Source organism: Dryobates pubescens, chromosome 5 (assembly GCF_014839835.1).
Source record: "Dryobates pubescens isolate bDryPub1 chromosome 5, bDryPub1.pri, whole genome shotgun sequence".
Classification (NCBI taxonomy): domain Eukaryota; kingdom Metazoa; phylum Chordata; class Aves; order Piciformes; family Picidae; genus Dryobates; species Dryobates pubescens.
Genome location: NC_071616.1, coordinates 37296107 through 37318945, shown reverse-complemented (window position 1 = coordinate 37318945; position 22839 = coordinate 37296107). Strand labels below are relative to the sequence as shown.

General features: G+C 43.3%; 1 protein-coding gene across 1 annotated transcript in view; it reads left to right on the top strand.

Moving 5' to 3' along the window:
- MIA2 (MIA SH3 domain ER export factor 2) overlaps positions 1-17745 on the top strand; it is a 42062-nt gene extending 24317 nt beyond the window's left edge. Inside the window, exons 14-29 of the mRNA XM_009909375.2 lie at positions 567-689; positions 1244-1367; positions 2868-2914; positions 3119-3209; positions 5151-5289; positions 5770-5871; positions 7070-7130; positions 7763-7798; positions 8832-8899; positions 9591-9673; positions 10207-10338; positions 12209-12361; positions 13556-13687; positions 15204-15280; positions 15668-15893; positions 17212-17745. Of these exons, the coding sequence (XP_009907677.2) occupies positions 567-689; positions 1244-1367; positions 2868-2914; positions 3119-3209; positions 5151-5289; positions 5770-5871; positions 7070-7130; positions 7763-7798; positions 8832-8899; positions 9591-9673; positions 10207-10338; positions 12209-12361; positions 13556-13687; positions 15204-15280; positions 15668-15893; positions 17212-17366 (1749 nt within the window). The 3' untranslated portion in view covers positions 17367-17745. The remainder of the gene's footprint in view (positions 1-566; positions 690-1243; positions 1368-2867; positions 2915-3118; positions 3210-5150; positions 5290-5769; positions 5872-7069; positions 7131-7762; positions 7799-8831; positions 8900-9590; positions 9674-10206; positions 10339-12208; positions 12362-13555; positions 13688-15203; positions 15281-15667; positions 15894-17211) is intronic.
- Positions 17746-22839: the final 5094 nt, after the last annotated feature.

The window sequence follows — 22839 nt, the reverse complement described above, 5'->3', positions numbered from 1 at the left end:
AAATGTCCAGGGATGAGGCTTCTACCACCTCCCTGGGCAACCTGTTCCAGTGTCTCACCACCCTCCTGGGGAAGAATTTCTTCCTAACATCCAATCTGAATCTACCCATTTCTATTTTTCTTCCATTCCCCCTACTCCTGTCATTACCTGACCCCCTAAAAAGTCCCTCCCCAGCTTTCTTCTAGGCCTCCTTCAGACACTGGAAGGCCACAGTAAGTTCTTCTGGAAGCCTTTTCCTTTCCAGACTGAATAGCCCCAGCTCTTTCAGTCTGTCTTCACAGGAGAGGAGCTCCAGCCCTCTGATCATCCTCATGGCCCTTCTCTGGACACATTCCAGCAAATCCAGATCCTTCCTGTAATAGGGGCTCCAGAACTAGACATAAGTCTTACTTTTTGACTCTGGAGGTTGAACTGTCATGCAGTCTGTCTCTGTTATTCTTACTGATGGGTTAGAGGTTAACATCTGGCTTATGTATAGATAATGTACATAGCAGGCTCAAGTACTGTTCATCCTTGACTCATGGTTGTGGTAGACAGTCACACTAACCTGGTATTTCCCTTTTTAGCTTTTACAAGAAGCTGAAGGATGGGGTGAACGATTTGGTGAACTAAACGAACAAACCAAGATGTTTGAATCATCTAAAGCAGATATAGAAGAAGTACTGAAAAATAAAGAGAGTCAAATCAAGGTAAATGCTGTCAGCTGGCATTGAATCAAGTAACTTAGACTGATGATAATTTTGTTGTGAAAAAACTAATGACCTCTCTTTGTCTTAACATGCACTAAGCTGGTTTGGGTTTTGGTGTGCTCTCTCTATCCTCCACTGTCTTCTTTTCTGCTAAGCAAACAGAACAAGGGTTGCTCAGCAGCACAGTGGGGCAGTCTGATAGACCTGGAAGCCTGCATGATAAATAAGGAAAAACTTCTAGTTCTGATAGAGTATTTTTTTCCACTTTGGAGCACAGGAGTTGGGAGTGAATTTGTACATGTGTGTACAGTACATACACAAGCCCTGCTAAAAGCATGCATAAAGCCTTCACAAGGGCACACCTCTCGACCTGCAAGTATATATTTTAGTAGAAAAAGTAGTATCAGACCTCTAGAATCCTGTCTGTGGAGCTCACTTAATCTACTGAGGAAACTAAATACAGGACAGAAATCCTGAAAAAGTGATCATAATGGTAACTACATTTTTATAGTGTGTGTTTTTATTTTCTCTGATTTTTGTGGGGTTTTTCTTAGTCACTGACACAATACTTACTGAAGATGAGAGACTGGAGTTCAGCTGTAAGAGAAGATGACAATGCTGAAGATAATAACTGGGACATGGATATAAAGGGTGAAACAGAGAATGGAGAGCACTTAGGTATGGTTTGTCTAGCTTCTCATCTTAAATGTTAATAGGTGTTTTAGAGATGCAGAACCAACAAACTTGCAGGGCAATGGAAAGATTAGCTTATTAAATTTCTACAGAAGCTGGATTATCAAAACTTGCCCAATGTTATTCATGTCAGACAGCTAACTGATACTTGGCCACCTCTAGGGTAACCACCTGTGCAGCTATTCAACTGCCTGTGGTTAGAGCTAAAGCACACATGTTATCACAGAGCAATGTAAACACTCAGTGCTTAGTCTCTTCACAGAAATCACAGAATCATTGAGGTTGGAAAAGACCTTCAGGATCACCAAGTCCAACTGATAACCCTACTCCACAAGGTTCACCCCTAAACCATACCCCCAAAACACCTTTAAACACATCCAGGGTTGGTGACTCAACCACCTCCCTGGGCAGCACATTCCAATGCCTGACCACTCTTGCTGGGAAATTTGTTTTTCCTAATGTCCAGTCTAAACCTACCCAGTTGTAGCTTGAGGCCATTCCCTCTTGTTCTGTCACTAATTACCTGTGCAGAATGCCTTTAGCCTATGTTAGTGCTAAGCAGTGGAAGTCCAACATTTTTAGGTGGAAATCCTGCTTTTGTTTTGTTCTTGAAGCTCCTTGCAGTGGTAGTACTGTGGGTCTTAGGAACCGAATTTCTGCCTCCTTATGCAGCTGTTAGTTGTTGAAGGAAGTATGGTAGCACCGAAATCAGATGGGTATAGGTGTGGGTCTCCTCAAAACAGCCACACAGAAGAACCTTCCTCCTTTTTCTTGCTGATGGAATGTGTCCAGAGAAGGGCCATGAGGATGATCAGAGGGCTGGAGCACTTCTCCTGTGAGAACAGGCTGAGAGAGTTGGGGCTGTTAAGTTTTGGAGATGAGAAGGCTCTGAGAAGACCTTATTGTGGCCTTCCAATATTTGAAGGGGACCTACAAGAAAGCTGGTGAGAGACTTTTTAGGGTGTTGGGTGTAGTGATAGGACTAAGGAAAACCAGATCCAAGCTAGAGGAGGGGAGATTTAGACTATAGGAGGAAGTCCTCCACCATGAGGATGGTGAGGCACTCAACAGGTTGCCCAGGGAGGTGGTAGAAGCCCCATTGCTGGAGGTTTTTGAGGCCTGGCTGGATGTGGCTCTGAGCAACCTGATCTACTGTGAGGTGTCCCTGCCCATGGCAGGGGTCTTGCAACTGTATGATCCTTGAGGTCCCTTCCAAGCCTGACAATTCTGTGATTATACTGTAGGGCACATCACAGTAAATCTTACAGCATGTGTCTAACATCTCACTTCTAAGATGAGCACGCTGGATGTGGAATACAGGCACATCATCCCCCCACCTTTTTGGTTTTCCTTCAGATATCCTGTGCCTATCACAATATGTTGGGGGATTGGGGTTTGTTTATAAAAACAAGGCAAAATAATAGTAAGCTGTGTCACAAACTTTGTTGTGCTTTTTGTGATGGGTTATTCTGTTCTGCCCATCAGATGATCAGCAAAAACGAACTGTGAAGAAACTGATCTATGCTGCAAAGGTATGTGGTTGTAAGAGACTTGTGGCTCCAAGGGTGGGAAATGAGGGAACATGTGAAACTTTCATGGCAAGTTTAATTGCACATATCAATATCACAGAGTTCAGCATCTTTTAGTGCTTAATTAGGGTTTTTTTGTGTGTGTGTGTGCAAACAGTTTCTGCTAACCTTAAAAAAACCCTTTTTTTTCCTTAACTTTGATTTTAGTTAAATGCTTGCTTAAAGACCCTGGAAACAGAAAGAGACCAAATGTATTCAAAACTGTCTGATGAAAATAAAGCTAAAGGAGAAATTACAGGTAAGGAAATGTTTTGCCATTTAAGAAGGTGCTGCTTTTATTAAGTGGTGTTACTGAATTAAGTTTGCATTAATACCTCTACTTGATTCTTAAAAGGCTTGCTTGAGTTCAAGTTGTTGAGCTATTTTAAATATGTGATTTTAGAGGTAAAGCAGTTGAAGCTGCTAAAGCACCCCTTGCACATTTTCTTGTACTCTTGGAATAGTTTTGAACTGTTAAGTTACAGAATCTTAAGCTACATGGGCAAAGTGATGTTAATAAATACACCACCTTTTCATAATTTCAGGACAGGAAACAATGAAGTTTTAATCTAAACTGGAAAACCATCTATTAAAAATGGTTGCTTAATTGTGGTTAATTTGTAATGGCTGCAAACAAAACCAGCAACCAGCACCAGAACAAGAGGGCACAGTCTCAAGCTGCAGCAGGGGAGGTTTAGGCTGGATGTTAGGAAGAAGCTCTTCACAGAAAGAGTGATTGGCCATTGGAATGGGCTGCCCAGGGAGGTGGTAGAGTCACCATCACTGGAGGTATTTAGGAAGAGACTGGATGGGGCTCTGGGTGCCATGGTTTAGTTGATTAGATGGTGTTGGGTGATAGGTTGGACTTGATCTCAAAGGTCTTTTCCAACCTGGTTAATTCTATTCTAAAACACTTACTGAAATCCAAAATACTGCATAGAGAGAATTGTAACTAGAAGCATCTTGCTCTGTTTTTGTTCCTTTGTGTGGGACACACTGAATTAAAGCTTATGAAAGGGAAACATTCCCACTTTAATTCAAATTAAATCCTGTAATTAGCTGTTGCTTTCATAGATAAGAGCAGCAAAGTAGCCATCACGTTAGCATGTACTATGCTTTATTTGGGTGATGAAATGCTCTGTTGAACTGTAGTTTTCAGGTTTGGGTAGTCCTTTAAAAGTGACTCATTGTGCTGATGTATTCTCCAAAGTAATAAATAGGAAAAGGAATATGATTGATTTTAATCTGGAAAAACAAGGTAGTTTGACAAATCTGAGTTACTCCTTCAGCAAGCCTTCATATGGGTAAATCCTCAGGAGTGCAGATGGTTCTGATTTAACTCACTAGAATAATTACAATAAAAACAACCCTAAATGAAAATTTTCACTGTGAATTATGTAACTGTCTTGTTTGGAGCAAAGGCTAGAAGAGACTAGATGAGGCGCTTGGTGCCATGGCTTAGTTGATGAGATGGTGTTGGGTGATAGATTGGACTTGATGATCTCAAAGGTCTTTTCTAATCTGGTTTGTTCTGTTCTGTGTGCCTGCTGAGACCTGCATTGTGTGGCAGGTAGAGAGCTTAGTTGCTGGTTTCCCACCAAAAGGTATCTTTAAATTGTTAGGGTTGGAAGGGACCTCAAGCATCATCTAGTTCCAACCCCCCTGCCATGGGCAGGGACACCTCACACTACATCAGGTTGCTCAGAGCCACATCCAGCCTGGCCTTAAAAACCTCCAAGAGATGAGGCTTCTACCACCTCCCTGGGCAACCTGTTCCAGTGTCTCACCACCCTCGTGGGGTTGAACTTCTTCCTAACATCCAATCTGAATCTACCCATTTCTATTTTTCTTCCATTCCCCTTACTCCTATCATTACCTGACCCCCTAAAAAGTCCCTCCCCAGCTTTCTTATAGGCCCCCTTCAGATACTGGAAGGCCACAATAAGTTCTCCTGGGAGCCTTCTCTTCTCCAGACTGAATTAGCCCCAACCTTCAGTCTGTCCTCATAGGAGGGGTGTTCCAAAGGAGCAATACTGCTTCTCAGTTTGTGTAATTTAATGCAATATTTCAATCTGTTACTGCTGCTGCTATTAAATCGACATAGGATCAAAGGGTTTTATGCATTTGTGTACTAAAATACTGCAAAATTTTCATTTTTTAAGTGAAAATATCCTGATGTGATTCTCTCTAACTCTGACAGAACGCATAGAAAGCCTTCAAAGTCAGCAAGCTTCCTTGCAGGCCGAGAATGAACGTTTCGAAAGCGAAGTTCAAAAGCTTCAGCAGAAACTGAAAGTAATGACTGAACTTTATCAAGAAAACGAAATGAAACTACACAGGTTGCTGCTTCCTTTTCTTGTCTTTGATGTTTCCTGTCTGATTTCAGTGTAACTCTTTGATTTTGGGGGGTGGTGGTGAAAATTACTGAAAATTTGCATAGTGCTCTGCGGAGTTTTCTGAGCTGTGAAGACCCTGTTGTGTTGCACCTCTGTGGCCTTTTGTGATCACAGTAACTTCATACAGCTTGTTTCTGTGAAAGCAGTAGTGTATTGATTAAGGACTTCTTCCCTCAGCATGTACAGAAACAGAGCTCAAACAAGAAGTAACAGTATGGTAATGCATGAAATAATGTGGGTAAAATGGGGAAGGTTGTTAATGAACTGAACAAACTAATATGAATACAAAGTAGTGCTATTTATGCCGCTTCGTATCTTGTGTTCATCACACCCAAGCAACTGGGAAAGTTTTATCCTGACAGACCAACTACAAAACTGTTGACTTGAAATTGAGTTAACTGTAGTTTTTGCATTTCCTTAAAGGAAGCTGACAGTAGAGGAGAGAGAACGCCTACAGAAGGAAGAAAAGCTTTCCAAAGTAGATGAAAAAATCAGTCATGCTGCTGAAGAACTAAACAGCTACAGGTAATTACAGTTCTAGTTGCTGTAATCATTTGTTCCAAAGTGAACAAAAGGTAGTAGGGCATTAGTAAAGACACCAGCATAAGTGACTCTATTTTCTTCTGTGCAGTTTCTTTGGTGTGTGTGTTACGTGCTAGCTTGTGTGTGATAATCCATCCTAAGGGAGTTTTTGCTTAGTTAAAATTGAGTATGGGAGATCACTAGCAACTTTTCTTCCATTGGAATGCTAATTGCATTAATGTATTAGATTTAATGGAGTAGTACAAGTGGGTCTCTAATTGAGTTCCCTTTGCTCTTAGGGCTTGTATCACTAAGGTTGGAAGAGACCTCAAGGATCATCGAGTCCAACCTGGAGGGATTGTAGGGAGGGAGAGCCTTAGTATTGTGAACATATCACAGACCACTGAAAAGCTGGGGAGATGCTGAGGTTTTTTTGGGTCTGCCCTTTGTTTGCCTTCATTTAGGGCCTAGAATTTTCACTGTTACCATAATTTTAATGTATCTCATGGCCCTAAGTGTATTAGAAGGGGTGTGGTTAGTAGGTTGAGAGAGGCTGTCTTCCCCCTCTGTCTGTCATGGTGAGGCTGCATGTGGAATGTCGTGTCCAGTTCTGTGCCCCTCAGTTCAAGAAGAACCTCAGGGAGCTGCTTGAATGAGTCTAGGTCAGAGTCACAAAGATGATTGAGTAGAACATCCTCCTTATGAGGAATGGCTGAGGGAAGTGTGTCTCTTTAGCTTGGAGGAGACTGAGAGGTGGCCTCATTCATGTTTACAAATATGTGAAGGGTGAGTGTTGGGAGTAGGGAGCCAGTCTCTTCTCAGTGATGCCCAGTGATAGGACAAGGGGCAACAAGTGCAAGCTGTGGCGTAGGAGGTTCCATGTGAGCACTGTGAGTGCAATAAAACCTGGAACAGGCTGCCCAGAGAGGTGGTGAAGCCTCCTTCTATGCAGACATTCAAAACCCACCTGGATGTGTTCCTGTGTGACCTGCTCTAGGTGATCCTGCTCTGACAGGGGAGTTGGACTTGATGGTCTTTCAAGGTCTCTTCCAACCCCTAACATTCTCTGATTCTGTGTAATACAGTCTCTTGGACAAAAATAATCTTAATTATACCTTATTTCTACCCTTGTGTTTAGTGTATGTACAATTACTTTCCTACACATTTTATTACAGTGTCATAAATCCTAATTTTGTTACAGACAGCGAGCCAAAGATCTTGAAGAGGAGCTAGAAAGAACCATTCGTTCTTACCAGAATCAGGTATGTGCTTTGTGCTACCGTCAGTGACAAGTAGGAGGGATGCCATTGCAATTGAAAGGCTGCTTTCATCTGGATGGTGATAACTGCATTTGGCTTGGCTTTGCTAGGTGGGGTTTTATGCCCCTTGTGTGTGTGTGTGTCCCTCCCCCTTTTCACCCCCTTTTAGTTATCATCTTTTGTTATTTTTATGTTAAAATGTCTGTGGTGGGTCTTACTATTTTTGTTATTCTGGGAGGGGGTTGTGTTGGGGGGGTTTGGGGTGGATAGTTGGGTTGGTGTTGGGTTTGTTCATGCTGTCTCATCTTAACTGATACAAGCTCATAGAGGAACAAGAGGACAGTCTCAAGTTGTGCCAGGGGAGGTTTAGACTGGATCTTAGGAATTCTTCATAGAAAGATTGATTGCCCATTGGAATGGGCTGCTCAGGGAAGTGGTGGAGTCACCATCACTGGAGGTGTTTAAGAAGACACTGGATGGGGTGCTTGGTGCCATGGTTTAGTTGATTAGATGGTGTTGGGTGATAGGTTGGACGCGACGATCTCAATGGTCTACTCTATTCTGACTTTAAGGGCATATACTTTAAGGTTTATTCTTTAGATGAATACAGCTCTCATGAATGTCTCATTTCACAGATCACTTCACATGAGAAAAAAGCTCATGATAATTGGGTAAGTTCCAATTACTGAAATTTCTGACCTCTGCAATGGGCTGCCCAGGGAGGTGGTGGAGTCACCATCACTGGAGGTCTTCAGTAAGAGACTGGATGGGGCGCTTAGTGCCATGGTTCAGTTGATTAGCTCGTGTTGGGTGATAGGTTGGACTCGATCTCAAAGGTCTTTTCCAACCTGGTTTATTCTGTTCTATTCTTTGTGCATCTTGAATAGGCTGCTTTAGCCCTTTTTTGTTTCTTATTAAAGCCAGATAACCAAATCTGGTAATCTGTTACCCTGACACACACGTATTTCTTGCAGAAATATAGGAAAACATTGAAAATGTTTATATGTTGGAATAGTTAAGTTGGATGCTTATGAGCACAGTAGAATAATATTGCAATATTATTTGCCCTGGCAATAAAACTCCAAACACCCCTCCTCACCCCCAAATTGTAGAACTGTAGGGCTTGGAAGGGACCTCTGAAGTTCACCCAGTCCAACCCCCATGCCAGAGCAGGTCACACAGGAATGTGTCCAGGTGGGTTTGGAATGTCTCCAGAGAAGGAGACCACAACCTTTCTGGGCAGCCTGTTCCAGTGTTTTGCCACTATCACAGCAAAAAAGCTTTTCCTTATGTTCAAGTGGAACCTCCTGTGCTCCAGCTTGCACCCCCTGCCCCTTGTCCTGTCGCTGGACATCACTGAGCAGAGCCTGGCTCCATCCTCCTGATGCTCACCCTTCACATATTTGTAAACGTAGATGAGGCCACCTGTCAGTCTCTTTCAAGCTATAGAGACACAACTTCCCCAGCCTTCCCTCACAAGGAAGATGTTCCACTCCCTTTAGCATCTTTGTGGTATCCTCTGTGATGGATGCAAGGCTCTGTTTCATAGGCTTTGTACGCCAGTCAGAGCTTGTGAAAATACAGTCTGCACACTTCAGAGTCAAAAAATAAATGTTTTGGATCTAGGACCCATCATACTTATGAAGTATTAATTAATAAAGAGCAGTTTTCTAAGCATGTGATTTTTTTTGTCCTTCCCCAAAGCTGACAGCCCGAGCAGCTGAGAGAAACCTCAATGATCTGAAAAAAGAGAATGCGCACAACAGACAAACGTAAGTGCTGTCCTGCTCTGGTGCTAGACAAACACACTCTGGCCTGTATGCTTTGGGGCTGTGTGACTTGGTGTATCTAGACCTGTGTTAATCACTCCTAGCCCAAACAGGGAGGAGAGAACAGAGTGTTCCCCTGGAGTTCTGGAAAAGAGGGAGTCACGTGAGCATTTCTGTAGTAGCAACAGGCAACAAAGAAAGAACTATGAAGTGCTCCAGGAGAGAAGCAGAGTGCAGTGCAAGAACTCAAAGGCCTGGGGGCTCGTTCATGTTTGTTAGCTTGAAATCAGTGTGTATCAACCAGGTGTCGTGGTTACCTCATGGAGTTTTACAGTTTAACTCAGAAGTTAACGCTGAGCTAACAGATCAGGTGATGGTGGCTGAGATGAATGTGTCTGTGAAGCTAACGTTTGAAATGCAACTTGGAGTACTCTGAGTAATGTCATGCCAGGGTTTGTGACGTCCAACATGCCCCTTCAACTTCTGAATTAGAGTTTAAATACAGCAGCATAGAGAAATGCTCTCAGAAATTCCTGAAGTCAGAGTTCTGTGACATCCTTTGTCTTTTTCTTTAGGGAATAAAATGCTTTGCTTTGTTAACCTTTTAAGTGGAAAGCCTAGCAGGAAACGGCGTGTTCCAGTAAAATGTCTGCATTTCTTGGTTATTTACTGTTTTCTTTTTGTTTCTTTGCAGATTAACTGAAATAGAATTTAAACTTGACCTTTTAGAAAAAGACCCTTATGCTCTTGATGTTCCAGTTAGACCATTTGGCAGAGGTACAGTATTGAATTGGCAAATGGAGCCTAATTGTTTCGGTTTATGGTTTTGTTCCCCAAGACCACACATATGTAATTGTTTGAAAACTCTCTTGGCCATGGGTATTTACAATAACAGTCATCCTAAAAGAAATGGGTCATAAGTGATTCTAGGTCATGTGGAATATTTTATTGAAACTAGGCGTGTTTGTAGTGCTCGGTGAGAGCAGACTGGGAATGTGTAAGTGCTATATGGTGTGGCTCAGTTGGTAGCACATAAGACCTTTAATGGGGAAGGTTGTGAGTTCAAGCCTGCAGTGGGCACTAGTGTCCTCCCTACTCTAGTCATGAGGTCTGTGGTGACAGGTTGGACTCGATGATCTTTGAGGTCTCTTCCAACCTTAGTAATACTGAATACTGAATACACGCGGTAATGAGAGCACAATTGTTATGTCACTTACACCACTTAAACGTCACCTGAGAAGTTAATTTACTTTATACAGTTTGCTAAACTAAACATTGTGAACTTGAGTATTTTGTTTTAACTGTTCCAGAGCATTCCCCATATGGACCCTCACCAATGGGCCGGCCTTCATCTGAAACAAGAGCTTTTCTTTCCCCTCCAACTTTATTGGAGGGTCCTTTAAGGCTTTCACCTATGCTTCCAGGTGGAGGAGGAGGAAGAGGTACAATTCTTAAACTTGAAAATGTATCTATTCTGGATTTCTCTTTCCTCTCCTATAAACCTGTCACACCTTTTCCTCTTGCTGGTGACCAAAACAAAAAGTCTTAAAACAACCAATTAAGTATCAGTTGATTGGGCAAACTCTCCCTGTTTATCAGCTTGCTGTGCAGTATGTAGCAGTGTGTAGAATTGCTTAGTTGTTACTAGCAGGTTGAGCAGTGGAGTCACTTTAGAAGCATAAATTGAGGAAAGTGAACAACTCCAATCACTCTTGCTTTATTTCTTGGACAAATGGGATTCTGCTGAAGTAAGCTCGTGATTTTAAAGTAAAGAAGAGTCTGTCAGCTTTCTGGAGAAAGAATGCTGCCCCTTCCATCTCATTGATCTACAGTTGGTGGGAGAAGGAGAGGCTATCTGCATTGTCAAAAACAGGAGACAGTTTTATTTGGGTTAACTCTTCAGTAAGTTGTTTTCTGCCCTTTGCCCTAAATTTGAGGCATGGAGACAGTTTGTTCCTTAGTGATAAAAGGGACTGGGAAGGTTGTGTGTAAGGAGTAAAATTTGGAGGTTGAGGAGTAAGTGAAAGCAAGCCATGGTGTCCTGGGTTGTAAGGGAAGAAAAACACTGTCCCTTTGTGGTTGAGATGTTGATGGAAATAGCACAGATAAATGCTAGGGTAAAGAAGATGCTATTTAATTTACTGCTACTGTTAGAACTTTTGAAACCTGCACTTATTTTATGGGCAATAGGACCAAATGTCTCTTTTTCAAAGGATTTCACTAATCAGCACTGATTTTTGGAAGAGCAGCATACATGGACTACTTTTTACTTTAGTTCTTTCTTTAAAAAGGAAAAGGCACATCCAGGAGCCTGTGAAAGTTGATTCACTTTATAGTCACTTTTCTGACTTTATAAGTCAGAAAAGCTGGAGGTTGAGTGTTCAACTGTATCTATAACACACACAAGCAAAATCATGCTTGACTACTTGTATATAGTCAGTAAGTAATGAAATTGATCTGTCTAATGCATCTTTAAATTGAAGCTCAGCTGTTGCTGGTGAGAAGTAAAAAACTGGGTTTCAGGATGCGGTAGTAGGCTGGAAAGACTTTGCAGTGGCATAACTACCATGTTCCACAATGGAACACTAACTTAGGCAGGTTCAACACATGATGTGTTTAAATAATGCCAGCTAGAGAGCAATTACAGTACTCATCTCATGGAACACAAAACATGAAATGGCTTCAAATTTTAGATTGAATTTTAGGATGGAAAACTAGAGAATGACTCCAGAATTCAGTATTTGTCACTTTCCAGGCCAAGTCTGTTTTAAAGGAAGCTTGCAACCTAAAATCCCTCACTGTTACAATTTCTCTTGCACTTGGTTATGTGTTGACCAGGTCTTCTTTTATTGTTTTTTTTTCCCTTGAATCAACAATTAGAACCAGAAGAGTGTTGAATGTAGTGTGATATTTTCTGAGGGTGGGAGTATTAACTTTGACAGTGCTAATTTTGAGTGTGGTTAGAAGCAGGGTTTTTAGCACTACAAAGATTTAGTGTGAGGACACTGGTGTTCCTCTGCTTCAAGTAAACCTAAACTCTTAAAATGTTTTAAACAAACATTGCAGGTACTCTTAAATTACATTCTTGTTTGTTTGGAATGAAAAAGTCTTAGTTCAACCTTTTAAACTCTTGTAGTAAATGTAATAGGTCATCAGAAAACAGCTGGAGTGTCCTGTGGAGCCATGAACCTCTCATACCTTGCCAGTGCTGGCCTTCCATGATTTATTTTACTCTTTTCAGACTTAATGAAGAAAGCCATAATAGAGGATTTAAAATACCTAGGTAAATAGTTACCTGATTTCTTCAATTAGGATCCAGAGGACCACCTGGCACGTATGAAGGTGGCAACGAAAGAGGAGAGCTGAGTTCTGACAGATTAACTGATCCTCACAGACCGCCATCAGACACTGGATCCCTCTCTCCTCCTTGGGATAGAGAGCGCAGGATGGTTCTGTCTCCACCAGGTATAACAAGCTGCTTAGCTGCTGTGTAGATGGGTAAATGGAGCTCCTGCCATGCAGTGTCTGTCTTGCACTTCCTCTATGCTCTTTTAAATACACACTGATGCTAGCACAGTGTACACTCACCTCTCTGCTTTCATCATTTTGCTGGGACTTTTCTGGGCTGGATAAGTAAGAGATCTGAGAAAGAAAAATGTTTCAATGGTACAGTAGCCTTCAAAAGCTATTTGAAAAATTAGTGCTTTGCTTTTGTTGGTTTTGCAAAACACAGCATCCTGCTAGCAGCCCTGTGGTACACTCATCCTGTTCAGTACACAGGGTTGTGTTGGTACTGCCTCGTGGATAATTAACACCACCACACTCAGTCTTGCTTCTTCAAGCTGAACAACTGTATTGCACATTATCCTCAAGGAAGAGAGAGATGATCAGAGGGTACTGCTGATACCTCTCAAGTCAATGATGCATGGGGCAGGACAACCTTTCTGTATATCTGTAAGAAAGAAGCAAAAATGCTACAAGTACAGGGATTAAAGAAGCTCATTTCTTAGATGCCACAAGCAGTATTGTAGTTGGTACACATTTGTGTGGAAGCCTGAGTATAAAATGCAAAGTCTGCTCCAGATGCAGGTTCTCATTTGACAGATCTGGTCTGTTGACAGGATACTGCAGAGAGGGAGACTTGTTTCCTTGCCCCATCTTTGCACTCGAGTCTCACTGATGACAGTTTTATCTTGTAGCTGTATGACTGATTGCTAGATCTGATTCAGGAAAGTTGGTGGAAACACACTGCAGCCCTTTGAAACCTAACAGAAAGCAGCACTCTTACCTAAGAATGGCTTAAAACAGTCATTACCTTACTTTGCTCTTGACCTTCACTGCTATGTTGAGCTTCTTTGTTCCAAGGTCCCACCCTTTATAACACAGAATATTGAAGGTTATGATTTTCTACTCTATGTCAATCCAAAGAGTAATGAAGTTCCTCACTGGCAGCTCCTTAGAAACATAAGCTGTGGAAGTACAGCCTTGATGGGATTCCTGTGTTTGGGGACTGTAAAGATTTGTTTGCTCCCCCTAATTTGTAGTTACTTTGGATATCTACAAGAGCTTAAGATCTCCAGAGAAGTTTTCTGGTCTAAAATGGTATGGAAGGGAGGGAGTAAGCCTTCACTGACCTGTTTTGTGATTCTTCCATGTCAGGTGAGCCTTACACTGATCCAATCCTCCCTCCTCGAAGGCAAGAAATCTTTTTCCCTAATCTTCCAAATACTGGAAGACTTTCTGGACCAGCAGAACTACGCACTTACAACATGCAGACTTTTGATAGAACAGGTGGGAATTGCTTCCATGACACTATCAAATGGAGAATGTCACTGTGAGTTGACTGTGTGATGTAAGCTAGGGCAAGAGGACAACTTTATAGGTACCACAAACCAAATGTTCCAGTTTGCAAAAACATTTTAACCCCAGCTGGCCTGGGTCCCATCTTTCCCTCTTATCAACCACAGCAGTCTCTGCTGTCAGGTGGATTGGATTCAGTGAATGGTAGTCATCAGGTGTTTTATTATTGTCCCTCTTCATTGTTCTGTATGTTAACTGTTCAGGACTGGCCTTGAGTCTGTTCTGGTCTCTCCCATGATGCTCACCACAGCATTAAAATATCACCAACCCTTCTTGCATTTCCCTGCCACCTTTGGTGAAGTTAGAATTAAGAATCACAGAGACTGAAAGAACAACAGCAGAATTTTCAACTATCCACTGGCTTTGTGCACTGAACAGGTCCTTAGGTCTTGTGCACTGAACAGGTCCTTAGGTCTCCTCCTTCAGATGGTTTGCCATATCTGCAGCTTTTTGTAGTTGATAATGCAGTGGTCCCCAACTTAAATCACACATCACTGACCCTGGTATCATTTGTTTTGAATGGATTGATTCTATAAATCCTAGCCAGAAGCCCAGAGGCAAAGTTTTGATGACTTAAGCCTCATCACTAAAAGAGTTTAAGAGCTTAACATCTTAATACTTATTAAGCAGTTTTCATCCTTATTTAATGCCTGGTAAGTCACATGTGTCTAGCTCATCAGCTGGGCTGAAACCATTAAACTTGCAACAGAAACTCTGTATTCAGTTACTCCCTGATGAGTAGCAAGTTACTGTCTTTGCCCAGTTTCTGGCAATTGGAGAGAGAACCTTTGTTCTTGTGCTGTCAGAGGGTGAGAGCTGAGAACACTGAATTCTGCTTCACAATGAAGGTTTAGGCTTTACAGAGAGTTGCTTTTCTACTAGAAGACAGTTCTGTTCCTGCACAAACATTCACCTTCCTACCCTCTTCCCCAAGTCTGTGTTTCCACTTCTGCTTTTCTAATACTTCCTGATGTAGTTCTGAAAGTCTCTGTGAGGGGTAGCAGCTAAGGAAAGAACCAGTTTTTGTCAGCCTTGGATAGGATTGCTGTCAAGCTCTCTGTATGGTAGTGCACTCATTCCTGGAGTGGGACTTAGCAAGCAAATTAGCAGGAGGGAGGGGAAAAGTGGAACTGCTACAGTACTGTTAAGGTGTATCACTAGGAGAATGCACTCTAAACCAAAACAACCCCCGAACCTAAAATGGAAGTAAGAGCCTTATTTGGATACAAGAAACCTTGGTAAAAGCTGCAGCCTTGTGATTCTTGTGCAGCTTGGACAGAAGCTGAAGAAAATGCTCAAGCATAGCTTTGTCTGCCTCAGTTGTCTTTCAGTTGTCTGCCTGGTACAGCAAATGGATTTGGATATTTATACTTGTCTCTGTATTCTGAAATCAGTGGTGGGAAGGAGGTGGTCAGCAGTGAGTAACTTGTTTAAATTTTGCATACAGATGGACAAACCTCTTCAGAAAACAGCCCACGAACAGAGCCAAGCGGTAGTGACACAAAAGACCATTCCACCATGAGTGTAAGTACCTAAGCAGAAACTTGATTTAAAGCAGTTTTAATGTAGAAAAACCTGTCTCTGTTCCTTTGGTCATTGCATGGTGCAGCCCAAACCACAAACCCACACCTTCCCTTTATCACAGCACTTACTGCCTTGTGAATTAATTTTGATGCATGATTAATATAATCCCTAACGAAAACTTAGCCCAAAAAGATGAAACTGTGGTCAAGCTGATGATCAGTGCACATAGAGAGCCTTGCTGAGGATTGTACCATAGCTGAGGCAGAGTTGGAACTAGTTGTCAGCTTGTGGCACAGTCCACATCAAAATGGGCCTAAGGGGACTGTAGGTGTTCCCTTTCGTTATCCCTTTCCCTGGAGTAACTTCCTTGTTTCCATTGCGTTGCAGAACTCCCTACCTGATCAGTCGCTGGTATCTGAAAGTGAAGCTCTTGGTTCAGGGTTTGCTCCTCCTCCACCTTTCCCTCCAGTCAGGCCTCCGTTGATGCCTATGGATCCTAGACCACCTTTCATGCGACGAGGACCTCCTTTCCCTCCTCCTCCTGCTGGCATGTTTAGGCCACCTGAATGTTTTCCAGTACGAGACTTTGGGCCTCCGCACCCTCCACTGCCATGTACGTAGACACAGCCCTTGCTAGCACTTACTTCAAGGTGATGAACGTGAATGCTTCGTGCAGGGAGTGAGTTGCCACGCTGGGTGAACACTTACATCTTGCTTCCCACACACTACTTCTCATTTCAGCTACCAGGGATTATCTTTTCTGGTTAAGACTAATTGCCTCGCATGCTTCCTTTCTCACAGTTGCTGACCTGGATGATGTTTTTACAGATACTAGCTTTGCTTGGGAGAGCCCCATTCCCATACTGCTCAGCATTTAAAGGACTCTTCTTGAGGGCAGGAGAGCAAGTAGAAGCTTTGGGGATGCACCCATTGCTGGTTTTCCTCAGATTCTGCATTAGTGGGGCAAGATCAAAGCATCAGCACTATGCCCTTGTGGGCAAGAAGGCAAATGGGATCATGGGGTGCATTAAGAAGAGCGTGTCCAGCAGATTGATGGAGGTTCTCCTCCCCCCTGCTCTGCCCTAGTGAGATCAGACCTGGAATAGTGCATCCAGTTCTGGGCTCCCCAGTTAAAGAGGGAGAGGGATCTACTTGAGAGAGTCCAAGGGAGGGCTACAAGGATGAATAAGGGACTGGAGCACTGCCTTACGAGGAAAGGCCAAGAGCCCTGGGGCTTTTAATCTGGAGAAGAGAAGACTGAGAGGGAATTTAATAAATATATGAGGGTTGGGTGTCAAGAAGGGAGGGACAGCCTCTTCTCATTTGTGCCCTGTGATAGAACAAGGGGCAGTGGATGTAAACTACAGCATAGGGATTTCCACCTCAACATGAGGAAGAACTTCTTTTACTATAAGGGTCACAGAGCACTGGAACAGGCGCCCCAGAGAGGCTGTGGAATCTACTCTGGAGACTTTCAAAACCTATCTGGATGCATTCCTGTGCAATCTGCACTAGATTCTATGGTCCTGCTCTGGCAGAGGGGTTGGACTCCATGATCTCCAGAGGTCCCTTCCACCCCCTAACATCCTGTGACCAGGCTCCAGCTGTTCTGATTAACCTGTGAAGAATGAAGCCATTTGTGTTCTGAAATAGCTGTCAGGTATGACAGCCACAGGCTTCTATAGCAGCCCAAAGGTAATGGTGGCAGCAATAGCCCATTAACAAGCAGCATCTGGCTGCTGCTGTGAGCCTGTCACGGGTCACTGCTGAGGCAAGTGATTGTTTCATCCTCCTCCTCCATAGCATCTTTAGACTGTAACACCTAGCCTGGGTCTGCTATTGAGGCAAGCCATTGCTGAGGGATAGGAGAAGCAGATCTGTGTTTACTCTCGTGACTGATAGTAACTGGCCTCCTCTTGCTTCTCTCACAGTAAGAAATCCATTTCCAGTGAGATCTTACCCTCACTACCCACCTCAACGACCTGGATTTTTGCCTCCACCACCACAGCCTCCTGACAGTAGAATGGAGCCGCCTCAGTCGAATCCATCAGCTGTAGAACAAGCAGAAGCACAGCAGGAGACTTGACAGTCACTTGAGCAGCGTGCTGCTCTGAGGGCATCTGTCCTTCCATTAAGTAACCCTTGTTACTTAGGTCTCTACAAACTACTTTGCTCAAATTGAAGCTTAATAGAAAATTCTCAGGATAGTATTTTGTAAATAAAGAACAAAATAACTATTAATATTGTGACTGAGTTCAGCTGTACAATAGTCCTTTTAAATTAAGTATTTCTAACTCATCTCTTCAGAGGTGTATAAAATTAAATCATGTGAAACTGTATTTTACAAGTCCAGCTGCTTTGTCCTTGTGGAGCTGTACAGGGACTCTTTCTGCATGCCAAAAGTGATGTCTGCTGCTTTATGAATAGAATGTGAAAACAAGCTGAAAGTTAATAAAAGTCTACGGAACATGAAGGCAGTGTCCCTGTTAATGTGGTACCACAGATGGAGGTGAAGAGGAATGAACGGGATTCCCTACTACATCCATACTCTGTTAGTGACCTTGTAGGTTATCTTGCAGTTATCAAAGCTTTAGAAAGTGGCAGTTACCCTGCCAACTGGGTAGGGGAGGGAGAGGGAAGTGGAAAAGTAGAGCAGCTCTCCTTCAGAACGGATGGTGGGGAGTAGTGCTTCATTGAAGATGTGTGTATTCGTGACATGGGAGGAAGGAGTCAGAGCTATGTCATGCTTCAGCACCATTCCCCCCTTGCCTCTGAAGATGCAGGTCTGTAGCAAACAGATTAGTGAAGCTAGGTAGAACAGACCCACAGTTCCCAATGCATTCAGCTCTCACAGGCTGTCAGCAAACTGGCTGCTTGGGCTAGGACAGGAGCTTTCTGTAAGCATGCTTATCCCAACACGTAGTACAGGTAACTGGAACTGCAAGGTGAGGTGGAATGAATTCCTTCTTTAGAACAAGCACAGGACTATACCCAATACACTTCAAGAGAAGTCAAGAACACGCCATGGCAAACATTGAGACACAAATTATAGTTGGGTTTTTTAAATGGCTTGCCGTGGCAGCATGTTCTGACTGCTTTTGTTTTTTTGTAGTGATTGCTATGATTTGCCAAAAAAAGTGTTATTAAAGCCCACAAGAACTAAGTGGCAAACTGCAGCACTAAAGGTTTTGTGCCAATCAGTGCATTTTGAGCATTGCCTCTTCCTGTGACGTTACTGTTTACATAGAATACATAGAATACATAGAATAAACCAGGTTGGAAGAGACCTTCAAGATCATCGCGTCCAACCCATCAACCAATCCAACTCCGCCCAAGCAACTAACCCACAGCACCAAGTACCCCGTCAAGTCTTCTCCTAAAAACCTCCAGTGATGGTGACTCCACCACCTCCCCAGGCAGCCCATTCCAATGTGCAATCACTCTTTCTGTATAGAACTTTTTTCTAACATCCAGCCTGTATCTCCCCTGGCGCAGCCTGAGACTGTGTCCTCTTGTTCTGGTACTGCTTGCCTGGGAGAAGAGACCAACATCCGTCTGTCTACAACCTCCCTTCAGGTAGTTGTAGAGAGTAATAAGGTCACCCCTCAGTCTCCTCTTCTCCAGGCTAAGCAACCCCAGCTCCCTCAGCCTCTCCTCATAGGGCTTATGTTCCAAACCCCTCACCAACTTTGTTGCCCTTCTCTGGACTCGTTCCAGCAAATCAACATCCTTCCTAAACTGAGGGGCCCAGAACTGGACACAGTACTCGAGGTGCGGCCTAACCAGTGCAGTGTACAGGGGCAGAATGACCTCCCTGCTCCTGCTGGCCACACTGTTCCTGATGCAGGACAGGATGCCATTGGCCCTCTTAGCTGCCTGGGCACACTGCAGGCTCATGTTCAGTCTACCGTCGACCAGCACCCCCAGGTCCCTCTCAGCCTGACTGCTCTCCAGCCACTCTGACCCCAGCCTGTAGCTCTGCATGGGATTGCTGTGGCCAATGTGCAGAACCCGGCACTTGGATGTGTTAAATCTCATGCCGTTGGACTCTGCCCATCTGCCCAGCCTGTCGAGGTCCCTTGCTTCAACCCTTGTGGTGATGGCCATTACAGGAGGCATAGTGCTCTTACCTGTAGGCTGGTTGCAGACACTTCAGTGCCCTGCTGGGTCTGGACAGAGCCTAGCTCCATTTTTACTGTTTCTAGGTGGTGTTGGCTGGTCCAACAGTTTAGCTTCAACCTGAAAACCAACCATGTCATTACTCAATGCAGCCATCTGCTAAGGAACCTCTTCTGATAACAAAGGAAACTTTACAGACAAGTCCCCACTTGCAGTAGCAGCACTGGGCAGCTCTGTTGCCATCCCAACACACACACAACACAGCTTCAGCCTTTCATGTAAATGCAGCCACCACACCCCATAATTAGAAGTTACCAAAAAAAACCCTCCCAGCCCATTTTTTGTTGTACTTGCCTGGGTCAAGGCTGCCAAGGGAGCTGCTTCTTTCCCAGCTCAGTATTCCTCCTCATACCATTATCTCTAGCTAGGCTTAATTCAGCTGCAGAACTTTTCTATGGCTCATTCCTGCAATTTCTTCCTTCTTCCTTCCACTTCAGTCCTCAAAAGCTCTCAGATAAACCTTTATACTTGAGCTACTCGACAACAAATTCTGACAACAGACAAGGTAAAGCATCATCCATGTTAAATTAACTGTTAGTTTAATTCAGCTGTTGCAGCATTTTTAGCCAATTAGTTGCTTTCTGACTCTTAAGTCCCTTTTCCACCCTGAAAGAAAAAGCAATTCAGTTAACAACTAAAGGCCTGTGTTCCAAGCCCTGCTGCTGAATCTAGAATGCAGCAAGGCTAACTGACAGCCCTGTTAGGAAAAACAGAGGGGAGAACAATAATTAAAATCCCATATGGGATTATGCAAGCTCACAGTTTGTAAGGTCCCACTCCCAAGTGCAAGTGCACCTTCTACAATGGGTATATCCTTGTCTCCCAACACTTAGAATATAGAATACATAGAATAAACCAGGTTGGAAGAGACCTTCAAGATCATCGCGTCCAACCCATCAACCAATCCAACACCGCCCAAACATCTAACCCACGGCACCAAGCACCCCATCAAGTCTTCTCCTGAAAACCTCCAGTGATGGCAACTCCACCACCTCCCCAGGCAGCCCATTCCAATGGGCAATCACTCTTTCTGTATAGAACTTTTTCCTAACATCCAGCCTGAACCTCCCCTGGCACAGCCTGAGACTGTGTCCTCTTGTTCTGGTACTGGCCGCCTGGGAGAAGAGACCAACATCTGCCTGTCTACAACCTCCCTTCAGGTAGTTGTAGAGAGTAATAAGGTCACCCCTGAGTCTCCTCTTCTCCAGGCTAAGCAACCCCAGCTCCCTCAGCCTCTCCTCATAGGGCTTGTGTTCCAAACCCCTCACCAACTTTGTTGCTCTTCTCTGGACTCGTTCCAGCAAGTCAACCTCCTTCCTAAACTGAGGGGCCCAGAACTGGACACAGTACTCGATTTTAGATTGCTTCAGCTTCAATCTCTTCATCCTGGTATCACTAAGTCATATTGTTGCTAGAAAATACAAACAACAAAACCAACTTCTAAGTATTTCTAAGACAACAATGGAAGTGTGTTTCCCTAGCACTGTTCAAGGTATGGGTTTCACTACACACTCACACTTCGCTGCACTCCTGAGACGTGGAAGGAAGATGACAGTAGTCTTGGTGTAAGTACATTGATTTTGTGCCTGGAACACAAGCCACATCCAGTGATGAAGATGTCAGGCTGTATGAAAATTTTAAAACCATGTGAAAAATCATCACTGGAGTAACAGACATTCATTGGTACAGCCTCTATCAAACACTGTGGCTAAAGCTGCAGCAAATGGAAGGACTGCACGTCTCTCTACCATGTCTTACCTTTGAAGATCAAAATAATTAAAACCAAAGCAGGCAATAGGTTAAAGAGAGGTACTCATTTACATACAGAAAGGTAAACAAGTTACCTCCCAGCTGTGTTAAGTAAGGCAGTTACTCATAGAAACAAAGTAATCTGCAGAGAGACAATTAACAGCCTGCAACTGGAAACCAGCATTTGCTTCAGGAAGCCACATGGAAGAAACCAGAAATCTTGATCTTACAGCCACAGTTAAGGTCCAGATGATGCTGGACAACCTTTATCAGATTTAACTGCTACAGAAACGTCCCTCCAGAGGCTCCCTGAAAGGCTCTGAGACCAAATCCTGCTATTTCACTTTGCTGGAACAGGAGCAGCTGTCACTGTATTTACCTTCTCTTTATTCCCCTGGCACTCCTTCAGTAAGTCAGTTGGTAAACGATCACGCTTACCAAATCTAGAAGATCTGGGAGACTGCTTCCACAAGCAGCAGTCCAGTCCTAAAACTTGGTAGCAGTTTGGACTCTATCCTGAAACAAAGTGCAGAAGTTCAGGCCAAATCCATGCTTGGCACACACAGACACACACACACACCCCCCGAACAGGCATTCTGACAATTGTCAGGGCACACTCAGTCACTGCAGGGCCTGACAGCTCCTCGACAGCTCACCAGGCACCTGCAGCTCTCATTCGGGATGCAGCGCTGCGTACTCTGGAGCAGGGATAAAACGCCAAACCGAAGCATTGCAGGTATTCAGAATCTATTTAATAGTGGGACACCAAAGAAGTACTACACATTTTTCTTGAGCACATTAGATTTTGATTTAAGCAGTTGCCAACGGATGCAGGAATTTCTTCAAAAATAAAGTCTTCTATATTCTACAGTCCACAGTTTACTGTATCAGTCTAGTACGTCATGAAACACTGCTTGTGTTAACTGGTCTGGTAGGCTGATCTTCAGCAAAGCATACTTCCCCTTCCCCAACCACCAAAAAAAAAAACCCACCCCACCCAACCCCAAACTAAAACCAAAACCCAACCAAACTGATGTTGACAAAATTCAGCCAATTCTTTTTTGGGTTTGTGTTTTTTTTTTTTCCCCTTCCAAAATTCCTGTACTGCTGATTTTTAAGACTCTTCTGCCGACCCCAAACACAAGGGGAGCTACCAGTTACACACAGCTTATGAAAACGATGTTGCTTTTTAAATCCTAAAAAAAAGCCTCCATGCTGATACAATAAAATATTTTATACAGCCATCAATTTTTAATGCTTTATTCGTTGATTAAAAGAATATACATTTAACATAAACCATACAACATCAGTCATCAATTCAAACATTCGGCTGGTTTCCTTACATTTTCTGTCAGGAGTAGTTTTTTTTTTTTCCTGTTTGCTTCTCATTCTGATCACGTTTCCCCAAGATAAAATCTCACCACATCTGGCATATACACACACTGTGCCAGTGGATTCACTCTACTGATGTACATATAAAATCCGCATGGTATGTGCTCACTGGAGACAAAACAGCGCACACCTGTCAAAAGGTCATTTTTAATAGAAGATGGTAAAACCATTTGTAAAACACATATAAACTTCTTTTTTTTTTTTTCTCCATAAATAGAATCATATCTGGACATCTGTTG